The sequence below is a fragment of the Marmota marmota genome, unplaced genomic scaffold, assembly GCF_001458135.2.
Source record: "Marmota marmota marmota unplaced genomic scaffold, marMar, whole genome shotgun sequence".
Classification (NCBI taxonomy): domain Eukaryota; kingdom Metazoa; phylum Chordata; class Mammalia; order Rodentia; family Sciuridae; genus Marmota; species Marmota marmota.
In genome coordinates, this window is record NW_025999977.1 from 9,493,294 (window position 1) to 9,507,775 (window position 14,482).

The window sequence follows — 14,482 nt, forward strand, 5'->3', positions numbered from 1 at the left end:
TTGTGCAGTTTAGACTGAAAACTACTCTACAGGTTATAAGTGTTCAAGTTTTAGAAACTTCTGAAGATCAGCAAAGAAGTACATGCTTCTTTTGAAGAAGAGCTTGTTTTTATCTCTTTGACTATTCCAAATGAAGATGTTTTACAGCCTACTATTCATGAATATTACATTGTGATGACCAGGGTAAAGAAAGAATATTAAGAGGAATATGACCTTGTTGGATCTCTTATAAGTCAAATGAGTTGGTTAAATGTCCATAAGCTAAATGAAAAGTGATCCTATTCTTGTGGATTACTAATTATAAACCATGAAATGGTGATAAGAAGTTCCAGAGAATTATTAGTAAAGCCCCAGAAAAATCAGAAAGTAATCTCTAATAATATGCGAAATGAAGCAGCCAGCATGTCAGTTGGTGTCTGGGAGTTGTGTTCCTGATCCATCAGATTGGGTTTGTTTGACTCTTGCTCTACCACTTGTATGAATGGGGAAGTTACTTTCTTCTCTGAGCTTCTTTCCTTACTGAAAAATGGAATTAAAAAAAAAAAGTGTGTGTGTGTGTGTATTTAGTGTCAGGGATTGAACCCAGGGGTGCATAACCACTGAGCCACATCCTAGCCCCCTTTTTAAAATATATTTTATTTAGAATTGGGGTCTTGCTAAGTTGCTAAGGCTGGCTTTGAATCTTATATTTTGTACAAATTTAAAATCACTTTTCTTTACAATAAATATGATTCTTAATAGTCCTGGTTGTTAAGAGAATCTTCCATAGATCCACTTTGAGAAACAAGAGAATGATGCATATAAAGCATTTTCCATATATATATATATATATATATATATATACATATACACACACACAATACACACACAAACACATATGGTTTGATAACCATCAAATGAAAACAGAATAGGAATGGAAAAGAAACACTATTCATCATAGTAACATGACTTGTAGCACTATGGTAAAAGGGCCTATCAATGTTTCCACTGTAAACTGCATTTTTTTGAGGGTTACAACATTGCTGATGCAGATCCATTAGCACTATACTTATATACAAAGTGTCAGCTTGGAACACACACACACACACACACACACACACACACACACGAAGACTTGGCATGCAATCAATATTAGCCATCACTGTCATCTTTAGGTAAAGATAAAAGATAATTTTGGAGATTTGAAGGGGAAAGTTTCTAGTAAAATTCCTATAAATTTTACTTTAATATATGTGCTCTGTTCCCTTCTTTAAAGCAGCTTTAATAATATTACATGTGGTTCCTCAAAGAAAGAGGTAAACAAAAATTCTGAAGAACAAGTAGAAAGATTTCTTTTACTCCATATACCCCAAAGTATATTTAATGTTTTTAAATGTCCAGTTGGGTTTTTGGAGCAAATACTCTACAAAAAGCTATGGAATCAGTATTTTTGGCCTGGGACTTAAGGAGGCAATCAGGTTACTGTGTGTTCAAAGGTTATAAAGTTGTAAGATACAATTTTATTGCAACCTCCCATATTTAATTTTTATACTCAAAATGAATTAAATAAAGTATTGTGACTTAAAAAATCATTAGATTAAAACACTACAATTCTACAGTAAGTATGTTGTTTTTTGTTGTTGTTTGTTTTTGGTGGTACTAAGGATTGAACCCAGGACCTTGTACAGTTAGACAAGCGTTCTACTACTGAGCTATACTTCCAGCTGAACAGTAAGAGAGTTTGATAACCATCAAAAGAAAACAGACTGGGAGTGGAAAAGAAACACCATTCATCATAGTAACATGATTTGTGGCACCACAGTAAAAGGGCCTGTCAGTGTTTCCACTGTAAACTGCATTTTTTGAGGGTTACAGCATTGCTGGCACAGATCCCTTAGCACTATACTTACATACAAAAAGTGTCATCCTGGAACATACATAGTATAGATTTGTAATAAGTTTCCCTAAGTAGTAATCATCACAAACTTTAGGAACTAGAAACTTTAAAAAAGTCCTTAACAATTACACCCATGTACATACACAGAGAGAAGCCATTAAGAGCTGATGGAAAACAATCTTCTAATATTTGCATAAAGATTTTATAGGGATCAAGATAGGAAGCATTAGTGTATGAGGAAAAAATATATACACACACATACATGAAGACTATTGCTATTGAGATTTCAGTGATTTAGGATTAACTCAGCAAATTCAGAAGGAATTTGACATAAAAATCCTCATACTTGCTCTATCTTTGCCACTGATGTCCTTCTCCAGCTATTGCTATTCTCGTACCTGACACCTCCTCATCTTGTTGCATGATCCACTGAGGGTCCTACTTTCTTACTACAGCTTCCTGTCATGAGAAATGCCTAGTAGTCTAGGCCACCATTCAGGCTGTCTCCTTCCCTGTTACCTCAGGATTCAAGTTCTTCAATGTCAAACAGGTGGTTCTTTAAACCTACTGTTGCTCAAGTTCTAGGAACCTAGGACTCAAGTTTAGGATAACTGTTAGTATTAGTTATATTTTGAATTAATAGTTTTTTGTGTGTGTTAGTCTGCTCTGTGTACACTTATAACAGGGTTTCTTTTGGAAAATGTATTATGAGTTATAAATAAACCTCACAAATCATTTATAATTGAGGAGATCCAGAATTACCATACGATGTACAAATTTCAATCCTAGGTATATTATATACCCAATAAGACTGAAACAGATTCAAACTGATATTTATACACAAATGTTCATAGTAGCTCAAAAGTAGAAACAACCCAACTGTACATCAACAGACGAATAAACAAATGTGATATATATATGCATTTTTATATATAGATATGTGTGTGTATATATTTATATATAAATTTATTTATATATATAAATTTATTCAACCATTAAAAGGAATGATAAACTGGTATATGCCACAACATGGATGAACCTTGAAGACATTAGGTTAAGTGAAAGTAGCCAAACCAAAAGTCAAATATTATTTAATTCCACTTATATGAAACATCTAGAATAAAGTTAATTCAGAGACAGAAAGTAGATTAGAGTTTCTCTAAGGATCAGAGGAGGAGGAAATGGAGAATTACTGCTTAATGAGTATAGAATTTGTGGTGATGAAAAAGCTCTAGACATGTATAGTGGTGGTGATCACATAACACTGTAAATGTGCTAAATGCTGTAGAGTTGTATGGTTTCAACTAATATAATAATTTTATGTATTTGACTTTAAAATCAGTAAAAAGATTGAATGTAATCAGTTACCTATAAATATATCAAATCTTAAATAGCAGATAAAATACAAAAGACATGGTAGGGAAAGAGACCTGAGTAAATAGTTAGAAAACCTAAAAACCCAAGATCAAACCCTGACTCTGCCTTTACTAATGAGGTTCTCTTAAATGATTCTGTCCTTTGGACTAAGGAATACAACAGTTCCCATGGAGTTCTAGGGTCAATTTATAGCTTATGATTGTTTTTCAGATTATAAACTATCTAAGGTTGAAATGAGCCAAATGAAAGCTTCATTAGTGATGTGTGGGTTGGGATGGAAAACTTGAGTCTATTTTGGTTGAAACCCTTAATAAATCAAGCTCCATGTGTGAAATAAGAAAAGGAAATTGCATTTCTAACTTTTTTTACTAGTGGCACAAGGTTTCTTGAATAGTAACATCTGATTTATTTAATATAATCAAGGAAGGCAGTCTACTTCCATTTGTTAAAAAATCAAAAACAAACTTAACACCAAAAAGAAATCTGTCTCCTTAAAATGTTTAAAGGAAAATAACTTAAGAATGTATTACAGAAATTATATTATCTGGTATTTACTTTTTTTTTTTTTTTTGATACCAGGAATTGAACCCAGGGGCACTTAAGCACTGATCCAAAGCTCAGCCCTTTTTGTTTTTTATTCTGAGACAGGGTCTCACTAAGTTACTGAGGCTACCTTTGAACTTGGGATCTTCCTGCCTCAGCCTACAGAGCTGCTGGGATAATAATGTGGTATTTACATTTTTATATAGCTAACATATCTAATATTTTAAAAACTCTTCATAAATCAAAGGAAAAAATTCAAATATAAAGCAATATATTGGTTTATGGATCCACGTTGCATCTATACAATGTATATATTCATGGGCAACACTGGGCATCCATGTACCTTGTTAAGGAAATAATAAACATAGTTTAGGTAATCTGACACAGTGGGAAGGTTCCTGTACAATAGGATTCTGGTAACTGAATTCTACTCCAAGGTGTTCCACTTGGTGATCTATATAACCTTGAGCATTTGCTGTACCTCAGTCTCCTTACTTGTACAATGACAAGATTAGGTAACAACTTTCCTAGAAAAAAGTTTTTAAAAAACTTAAGCAGTAGAAACTTTTCTTTAAACTAATTGTTTCAAGAAGCCCACTATTTCAAATAAATACACTCAAGCCACTCTCTTTAAAGTAAGAAAAGAAATTCAGATATATGTCGTCTTTCTGCTCCCTATTTTCCTGGCAGCTCCTAGGTGCCTCTGAAGAAGCTTTGGCCCTCCAAAGAACATGTCTAAAATGTACTGGGCCAGGAAAACCTAAGACCCCTTCCTGTAGTATGTTTTTATTTCAGTAATATATGTATTTTCATATATCTCACATAAATGTTTACTTCTGGAGTTCTTTCATTATAAATATATTTTTGGAAAACAGAAGAAAAAGTTCAAGAAAGTATTTCCATCCTAAATTATGCTACTCTAGTTTAATGCTGCCACAATTAAAGCAATTAATTATAGAAATAGATTTTTTTCTAGTTAATTGCTTTTTTTGACTTTTTTTCAATTTGGTATGAATTATTTCAATTTATTTCGCATTTTTTTTTTTGTAGGAGCAGAATTTTAAAGAAACATGCATGCGCACATACACACAGACACACACACACAGTGTTCTTTTCCAATAGCTTACTGTGCTCTTAGATCTATTCAATCATCATTGGCAATCAGCATTAAATGACAATCTACCCTCTGGTTAGGAGCTAACTTGCTGCTCTAACCCATCTTTACAAACCTCGCTATATATACCTTAATCCTTTCAAATGCAACTGTGACACAAAGTATTACAGACTTTTAAAAACCTGTTCTCTTGAAAAAAATTGTGGAGCATCAGTAACCAGATAGTATTCTCAAATTTCAGTGATCTAGTCCATGGAGCCATCCCCTATGCACAGTGCTCTGTTTCATGCAGTACATGGCTTTAGCTGGCCAAATCTTTTTTTTTTTTTTTTTTTCCCAATGAATCAGTAGAACAGTAAAGATCTTACTTTTTTTTTTTTTTTTTTTTTTTAAACCAGTGGCATATCAATGAGGCACAGATGTGTATTCCAACTCTGCATGGATGAGCACACTGTTCAATAGTGCTGGCTCACACGGTATCAGGGCGAGTTATCACTTCCCATGAAGGCACTCTTATCACCAGGGCCCAGAGAGGTGGCTGCAAATCGCAGCCTTTTTATTTTCAAGGCAGTTTTGCTGAACATTCAGGCTTCAAAGATTCACACTTCCAAAACTCTATAAGAGTTTGTGAACGCTCAATTTGCCAAAACTGTTTACAGTGTAATTGGGCACCGTACCTGTGTCCATGAGATAGCGAAGGCGCTTCTCCACCAGCGCGGCACGGGTGTCAATTTGCTTTTGCTCATTCTCTAGTGCTGCCAATTCTCCTACAACATACTGACTGGTGTCTTTGAACCCTTTCTGTTAACGAGAACAAACAGGAAGGAAAAAAAAAATCACTTGTAAGTTGCATTTTTCCTTTCTACAAACACTTAGTAAAGCACTTACCTAGAGAACCAAATATACCCATAGTATTACCCCTTAGTAGCAAAAAGCAACTCCATCCCTGTGATTTAGCAATTTTTCATGTGTTATATATACCAAACTTTTGTAAATAGAGAACATTTTAGCTGTTTAGTATTATACTTATAATTTCACACCCAGAGTTGCAAGATTTAAAAAGTGAATACTAAGTTTAAAAATTATCCTTAGAGTTAAGTCAGAATTATTTAGGAATGGACAAGGACAGCAGAGAATTTTCCCTTTGGTGACTACTAAAGAAAAGAAGAGGAAAAAAAATGTAATATGCAAAAATAGAGCTTTACTAAAAAACTGATCTTTAAAATAATCATTCTGAGAGAAACCAGAGTTGCTCTATAAAACATAAAATTAAAAAGATTTTTGTTTTGCTTTTATTGGGACTATAATTTTAAAACATGATAAAAGAAGATGCAGTATCTCCAGTTTTCCTGCCAATAGCTTCTGTATTTAAACATGTCATTCTCTTGATTGTTACTAATTCTTATAAGCTATAAATTCTAACCTGACAGGTGGTTTCAAACCTTGCTACACAGGGTTTAATGCAACTAGTATACTGATTTGATTAATCTTCTATTTAGCCAAATTTGGATTTCAATTCAAAAATTTACTTTTCCATTCATGTTAAAATTTTTTTCTTAAAAGTTTTATTTGAAATATAGCAGCTCTATTGGAAAGAGTCAATATAGTAAAAATTTTTATTTTTATATTAGAAATTTAAGTCATTATGGGTTGGATTATTATTTATGGTATTGCCACAAAATGGATTAAATATGAGCTCCCTTTGGAACACCTGTTTACTTTTTTACTTTTCTAGAGCTAAGAAGCCTAAGCAACTGAGAATAACTAAAGAACTGCTTAAGTCATTATGCTCACTACCACCACTGTTATTATCAGCACTTATAACATTATTTATTCATTGAGATAAATGTGTAAAATCTTCTGTCACATGCCTAGAAGCATATTAATCTCTAAGACACAATGAGAAATTATCTTTTGGTATTCCTTAAGCAAGAAGCACAATCAAGAATTATGTTAATTATGAGCATATTGTGTAATTCTCATAATCAATAAACATATCTAACGCTAATAATAGCTTGACACCTTCTAAACTAGTAAATTATTTGTACTTACATGTAAAATCAATTTATACCAACTAATTGTTAAATTGATTATGGGAGTTGACCAATATAAAGGTGAAATATTTTAAGAAATCATAAAACTGATAACTTCTCAAGATAATTTCATTTAAAAAAGTCACTGTGTTTTAAAAAGATCCATAAAAAATGAATATACTTCAATTTCAATATGAAATGGAATAGAAAAATTACAACAGAATAAATGATAATGATAACTTTAAAGTCTGGAATGATTTGGTGACAGCAGAACAGTTTCAAAAGGGACTTTTCTTATTTTTCAATCCTATCCAAAGAGAAAAAACAAACATGGTAGTTTTTCAAGACAATACGAATAACAAAAATATAAGAAAATAGAAGTGATAAGCAACATACAAACTTCATTGCTTTAGCTGATTAGTTAAAAATAGTAATTAATATCATTACCAGATTTCTTTAGTGTGCTATTTTCTTTATATGCTATACTCAAGTATTCCATAACTTAAAAGCTATACCAAATACTGGGGATATACAAGTGATATTCTATGTACTTAGACCTTTCCAGGTCTTCTAAAGGTGAATAACTGAAAATGAGAAGTTTTTAGAATTCTAAAATGCAGTTGGTAATTCTGAGTGCATTTATAGGGCTTTTAAAATCCCACAGACTATTTTAACAATAAAAATAATGAAAATGTTTAGACAAACTGTAGATAATAAGAAAGTACCATTAAAGAGAGCTATGTTTCCAGACAAAAATTCAAGTTAAAACTTGTTCTTCCTGCTTCTGTCCTGCAGCTGTCCATCAAAAGCAGCTTTCTCCCTGCGGTCTATCAAATATTTCCCTCACAAATCAATTTTACACATGATCAGCCCATACCCCTACTGAGCTGAACCTCCCCGTTAATTAAGTGAAGAAATTACCATATATATTATATTAATGCAAACATCATTCAGCTAGTAATTCACGGCTGATCTGGATAATGGAAAGGTTGAACACCCATTAACCCAAGCCAACAAAATGGGTTGGCTGAGAAATTCTAGCAGGTCTCATGTGACTTTTCCCTCTAACTGCAGCTCTGCGGTATCTGCTATTGTAATAATTAAAATCCTCCCGGTAGATCAATACTGGAATCTCTTTATGGGAAGTGCCCTGATGGAAATGTCTCAAGGAAGCTGGGGCTGTGGAACTCTGAAAAATTCATTTTTTTTTATCTGACAATTATCACCACACTGCAGACTAATTCAACAGCGCACCCCTCTCACTCTGCTTTGAATGCACTGGAGATTGACATCTTAAAAAACCTAACATCTCATTTTAACAAATAAAGGCACTATTTCCACATACAGTTTGGAATTATCAGCAATCATGAAACCACACAAAAAATTAATATACATTAAGCACTTCATCTTCTGATGGCTTCCTCTGAGTTTCAGTTATCGCTGCCTTCTCCTCATTTCCTTTCTTTGTATCTTCCTGTATTGATCTCTGCCTTTTCATCTCTTAAAAAAAGGGAAGAGACATGTAAAATTATTATAAAGCTTGATATTTGTGCATTGAAATGTGGATTTACATTATCAGCTTCATAATATATGTGTGTGTGTGTGTGTGTGTGTGTATATATATATATATATATATATACACATACACACACACATATGTATGTATGTGTATAACTACTACTAAATCATAAGATTGGAAACATTTTAAAAAGTGTTCCTACCTGGTCTGTTCTCAACATATTGACTGAAAGACTGAAGCTGAGTTTTTCTGACTGTAGAATCCTTATTGAACAAAACAGGATTTTTAAAACGTTCTGTTGCTTTTTGTAATCGCTCAGTCTGGAGATCTTCTGTGCCATTCTAAAAGTAAAACAACAAATTGTATGAGAGTACTAATCATATAAACACGAAATTACACATTAAGATGGCAACTTTTATTAATTTAAGACAATAATGCTGACTTAGAACCTTTAGAAACTCTTTGAAGAAAAGGGATTTTAAAATACTCTAAATAGCTCAACTAGAAGTTCAACTGCCTGTAATAAAAAATTTGGGATTTAGTCCAAATAGTCCAAATCCTTGATAACTTTGATACATTAGATACTAAGAACTCTTGTGTCTTCTGGTGATAGGTATCATTTGAAAGCCCCGTTGCCTCCTATTTCCTCTACTATTCTGCCCCTTCGATTTGTACAGTCCTAAGACTTGTATGACAAGAAAAAATAGTTTCTAATTTTATGCCCATTGAGATAAACCACTAATGCTGGATGAAGGCTAAAAGGTAGGATTATAATACTACCCCACTGAACTGCATTTCATCAGCTATAACTTTCCAAAGCCAGATTTGTAAGTAAGCCCTTTACAGCTAAGGAAACTACAATTATCTCTTCTGGAGCTTCCTATGTTAATACTGGTAACAAATTCAAATGGTTCTATCAACAAGAAATATCCCAGAAGACTGAACCACTGCAGTGTGTGGAAGCTGCAGATACCGAGGTGCTGTGTACCAAACAAATATTTCATTTTATACCTAATCTTTTATTATTTTTATTAAGTGTTTTGAAAGTAAATAGGGAAAGGCTAAGATGCATGACTAATAGCTAAGCCTGCTGAATGCTGAAACTGGTTATCAAAAGCAACCAAGACTTTGCCCTTCCTCTGCATTGAGACAATCAGTAATGAGGGAGCCCTCCAATGGCCTATTCTCTAGCCTCAAGGAGGCCTGGGATACAGAATCCTCAAGGGAAGGTAACAGTTTATCCTTTTCCACAAACAGAATGCCTCATTTATAAATGTGTAAACTGCATTTTATTACAAAAATAAAAACCCAAATCAATGCTGAAAAGCTTCAAGAGAACAGATGGACTCTATATGTTTTTTATAAATAGCATTTTCAAAATCTTAGGTAAAAAGATTCATATAAAGGCAATCTTTTTAAAGCATACCTTTTTTTTGGAACAACTTTAAAAATTACTACATAAGCTTTTTGGAAAGCAAACCAATTTCATGTATGTAGATGATTAAACCATAAGAAGAAAAATACCTCTCTTTTCTTTTCTAAAAGTTATCTGATATAGTTCTTGTAGTATCATCCTTAAAATAGCCTTCCTAGCAGTTAGGATACAAATAAGTTTGGATTTCTTTTTGATTTTTTTAAGAAAAAATGTGAATTTTACTGTTATTATAGTAACTATCCAATAGTGTAAAACTCAAGTCTTTACCAAAATAAACAAACACAGCTAAATTTTTTTAGGCCTGGCAACATGCTAAAATATCAGTGTGATTAGCCAGTAAATCCCATCTTAAGAAACCTTTTTATGACTAGGGACTTCTGCCACTTTACAAATGTATTCCTCTAAACCCACTAATTCAGTTAGCCTTTTCAATCCATTGTATTATTCTTAGGCCAGCTTCATTCTGCATTAAATCCACTGCAGAAAGCTAAATTGAACGCAAAAAATCAGACCTGATCCAGGCTTCCTTTTGTTCAAAGATAGAGACCAAAAGTCCTCTGTTGCTGCCACACACTTTCATCACCAATTTATAGAAACCGACAATATAGGGGAAAAGCAATGAAAGTCATTGTTTTGGGACTTCAAAGCATCTCTGTGTCAGGGGAAGGAAATCCTTTCAGTCAGCAGGGCAATCCCCATAGTCCGCAGGTGGGTGAAAAGTTATACAGGACTGAAAGTGCCCTAAAGCTAGAAAAAAATATTAATGATACATTGTGAGGAAAAGGAGGGAATGTGTGGATGGGGATAATATAGATAATAACAATATTCTTATAATGTGGCATTTTGGCTAAAATGCAATATTAAGTAAGATTCAAAAATGGCACAAAACATATGTAAGTATCTTAAACACATTCAATACATGTCAGCATCTTCAGGTATGATGGATTCTTATAAATAATGTAAATTCTAGTTCATTTAAACAGAAGGAAAGTTGAAGATGATAGAAAAGTATTCTACATTCTTCTAGGCAACATTTTTCTTAGCAAAATATGAATACATACAGAACTCAAGAACTGTTTCTATGTACTCTCTACTTTTACTGGAAATAGCAATTAAAAGAAGGAGTTTCTCTGAAAAACAGTATAAAAGCACTGATTATCATATTGCTGTTCAATTTATTGGCTAGTTAGTAAAAATTTTTATAACTTAATGAGAACAATTTGATAAGAAATTGTTTTTAGGATTATAAGGTATCAGCAGAAACCAGAATATATGGATATTAAGCCAAATATTAAATAAGTAAGATTACCTTAATTTCTTGTTCTGAGATCTCAGTTCCAGCTTTCTGGGCAGCATTGGAGAATGAATTTGCCACCTGTGGTTGAGCTTCTAGGAGCTTCTTCAGCTTCAAGTCCACCAACTTACTATTTTGTTCTGTTAAATATGCAAAGATCATGAATAACAAATGAGATGTATTTAGATGTGTAGGCTACCAACTTTAGGTGACAGCATAAAAACATTACTGTATTTAAAAAAAAAAAAGAAAAAGGACATTAGGGGTGCAAGGTAACACATCACACTAGACACATGCAGACCTCTGTGTGTGAGTGTGTATACACACACACATACACACTTCACTCTCACGAATCATTTCCCTTAAGGAATATAGTCAACATATCTAAGGATACCTAAGTTATACTACAGTTTAATAGCTATGCTTACCTGAAAACTTAAGGTATATGTGATACATATATAAGTAACTGTATAGATTATATACAATAAAAATAACAAAATAGATATTTCAAAGAAGAGATACATTTGATTTTAAATTATATGATTTTACTATTTCTTTAAAATATGTTACATGTATACATATAATATCATATTAAAATAAGTTTTTAACATGATCCCAGTCACATACACACTGTTAGAATATAATATTTAAGTGTGTACATACGTACCCAGCATTAACACAGGGAATATGTTTAAAAATACCTTCTACTTAGATGGCAGAAATATAACAAATATTGTCATTTCTGGAATGTATTAAATATAGATAGAAGCTTAAGCAATTTCAAATTATTATTGATAATTACATTAATCTTTAATAATGAAATAGTTCAGCAGAAACACAAATATTTCTATTCTGACAAAGTCACACAAAACAATTCTTTAATAAAATGGTTGTAAAAGAAATGTCGACCATTTGATGAGTGATATTTTTCATACAGATTAATAACTTTTCTAATTATAATACTCTTAATAAATGCTATTATCATACTTTCATGCAAATTGGTAAGTTTATATTACCAGGCTTCTTTTTTAAACAATATCTGATGAACTATGGTCAAATCAAGATAAATATTAAGCAATTTATTATTAAAACACTATGACTTTTATATACAAGTTAAGAAAAGAATTTTGGGGAAAAAAGCAAGGATAAAAATCATAATATACTCTACACGCTTCCAGATTCTAGGTTGCATTCCTATTTCTTATTGCCATAAAATAAACCACAGATCTCAACTGGGAAGCACATGCCAATACTTATCAGAATGCTTAAGAGCTGTAAACAATATATTAATTAAGTCTAAACAAGAGGATTGAGATGTGTTTTCTTTTTTGGCATAAAGTAGGAAGAGAATTTTGCCCTACTCTGGTATTGGGGATTGAACCCAAGGGTACTCTACCACTGAGTTTTATCCCCAGTCCTTTTTATTTTTTATTTTGAGACAGGGTCTCATTAAATTGCTAAGGCTGGCCTTGAACTTGCAATCCTCTTGCCTTACCCTCTCAAGTTGCTGGGATTATAGATATGAGCCACTGTGCCTGGCTGGAAGAGACCCTTTTGAGAATGCAAGGGTCAAGACTGTTAGGATTGAAATTAACCAGGTTGCAAAAAGTATCCCACAAAGTTGTAATAGCTGAAACTATAAATTCTCCTCACTTTATTTAAGAGATGGTTAATTTTTCCTATCTTCATAATCTATTGTAAAATAAAGACGTGCATTACTTATTGGCATTAATTTTACATTTCCACACATTGACTGTTAAGGCTTTGATTCTGTACTTACGGATGTCATTAGCAGTTCGGGGATATTATTAGTTTCTAATAAAGCCTTTGGTGGTAGTTGTAATAGTAGGGTAGGCAAACAACAACAAAAGTGTCTTCATAAAGCAACAATCAAACCTACCCAACTTCTACAGTAGTTAACAAAGAAGTAAAAGGTCATTCTAATTTTGGGTTAAACATTTGAAAAATATCCTTAAAATATCAGAATTCTCTTGGACTTGCACAATTATAAACATACTGACCTCTATCTAGCAATAACATCATTTAATACTGGGCCATGAAAGAGCTTCTGACAAAAGGGCCTGGATCATCTCAAGTGCTCCTTACAGTTAGGAAAATCCTGGTCAAATGTTTCTTGGAAAAGTAATAGCATGATTTCAAACAGGGGAAGGAGCAGGTAAGCTTTGCAGAGGCATGCTAAAGGTGGGAAAAAGAATGCCTGCTGTCATTCCCTTTAGCTTTTATAGGAAAGATAATTATCAAGGACTTTGTCTCCTCATCTTTAAATCTAAAGATATTACCAAAGAGTTTTTTTTTTTTTTTTGCCATAAGAATTCAATTCAATAAGTATTTATGGAACCCCTTGGGTATACAAAGTTTTGGATTGTTACTTGCTGCTGGCTTATAAAGGCAATGCAGATAGAACACTAACCTATTAGAAACCATTAGAACTTATTTTTGTATTTGAAACAAGAACTTACAAAGATCAATTGCCACTGACTTACTGATAAGATTAATTTAGTAGTAGTCTACATGATTAGTTTTCAGTGTCGTATTGTAGTCAATTAAGTATGTATAAAGTAATTAATTAGTAATATATTTAAACATTTAAAGTAAGCATAACATTTTCAAAACAATATTATAACAAGAACTATCAATTCGCAATTGTCAGAAAAATCTGATCTATGTTTTAGATTTACATTTGGATTATTCCATATATATCATATAACAGCACACCAAAATATTTAAGAAGGAAAGAAAATCAGTTATCAAACACTTATAAACTGTTTCATATAAAACATAACAGTGAATCTTGGTAATAAGAGAACATAAGCTATAATTTGTTATTCTAATGTTATTTCTATTTTAACATTCAACTTAAAACAAAATAATGTAAAATTAATGGAAGGTAGATTTAGCTAAATGACTTATCATATAAAACATAATAAAACTATAAAATGGACCTAGTATTATTGAGATAATAAAAATATAACCACAAATTTTGCCATGCAGCAGGACACAAAACAATTTGAAATTACCGGGCGAATCAAGGTCACTTTCTAAGTTAGTAAGTTCATCTCCACCTCCTACAACAAAGCCTTCAGGAATCTCCTCGTTAGTATCTATCTCAATATTATCATTTTCATCTGTAGGAACATGTAGCAATAATGTTAGTTATTATTTATATTTTATGTCCAAAACACTAAATAAGAAAAACCAGTATTTCAATAACAGTTATTCAAATTGAGGTCTCACACAGATAAGCAAGTTAAGAAATTAGTTTTAAGTCAC

The 14,482-nt window shown here is 32.4% G+C and overlaps 1 protein-coding gene across 16 annotated transcripts in view; it reads right to left on the reverse strand.

Moving 5' to 3' along the window:
* The window catches only part of Ehbp1 (EH domain binding protein 1), a 305,040-nt gene that overhangs the window by 40,995 nt on the left and 249,563 nt on the right, over positions 1 to 14,482 (reverse strand). For 12 of the 16 annotated variants that reach the window (XM_048804243.1, XM_048804235.1, XM_048804237.1 and 9 more), the window contains 5 exons: positions 14,230 to 14,337; positions 11,207 to 11,331; positions 8,665 to 8,803; positions 8,337 to 8,443; positions 5,588 to 5,711 (listed from right to left, as the gene is read on the reverse strand). In XM_048804243.1, coding sequence (XP_048660200.1) covers positions 5,588 to 5,711; positions 8,337 to 8,443; positions 8,665 to 8,803; positions 11,207 to 11,331; positions 14,230 to 14,337 — 603 coding nt within the window. The remainder of the gene's footprint in view (positions 1 to 5,587; positions 5,712 to 8,336; positions 8,444 to 8,664; positions 8,804 to 11,206; positions 11,332 to 14,229; positions 14,338 to 14,482) is intronic. The other 4 variants (XM_048804245.1, XM_048804246.1, XM_048804244.1 and 1 more) reach the window with 1 other exon arrangement.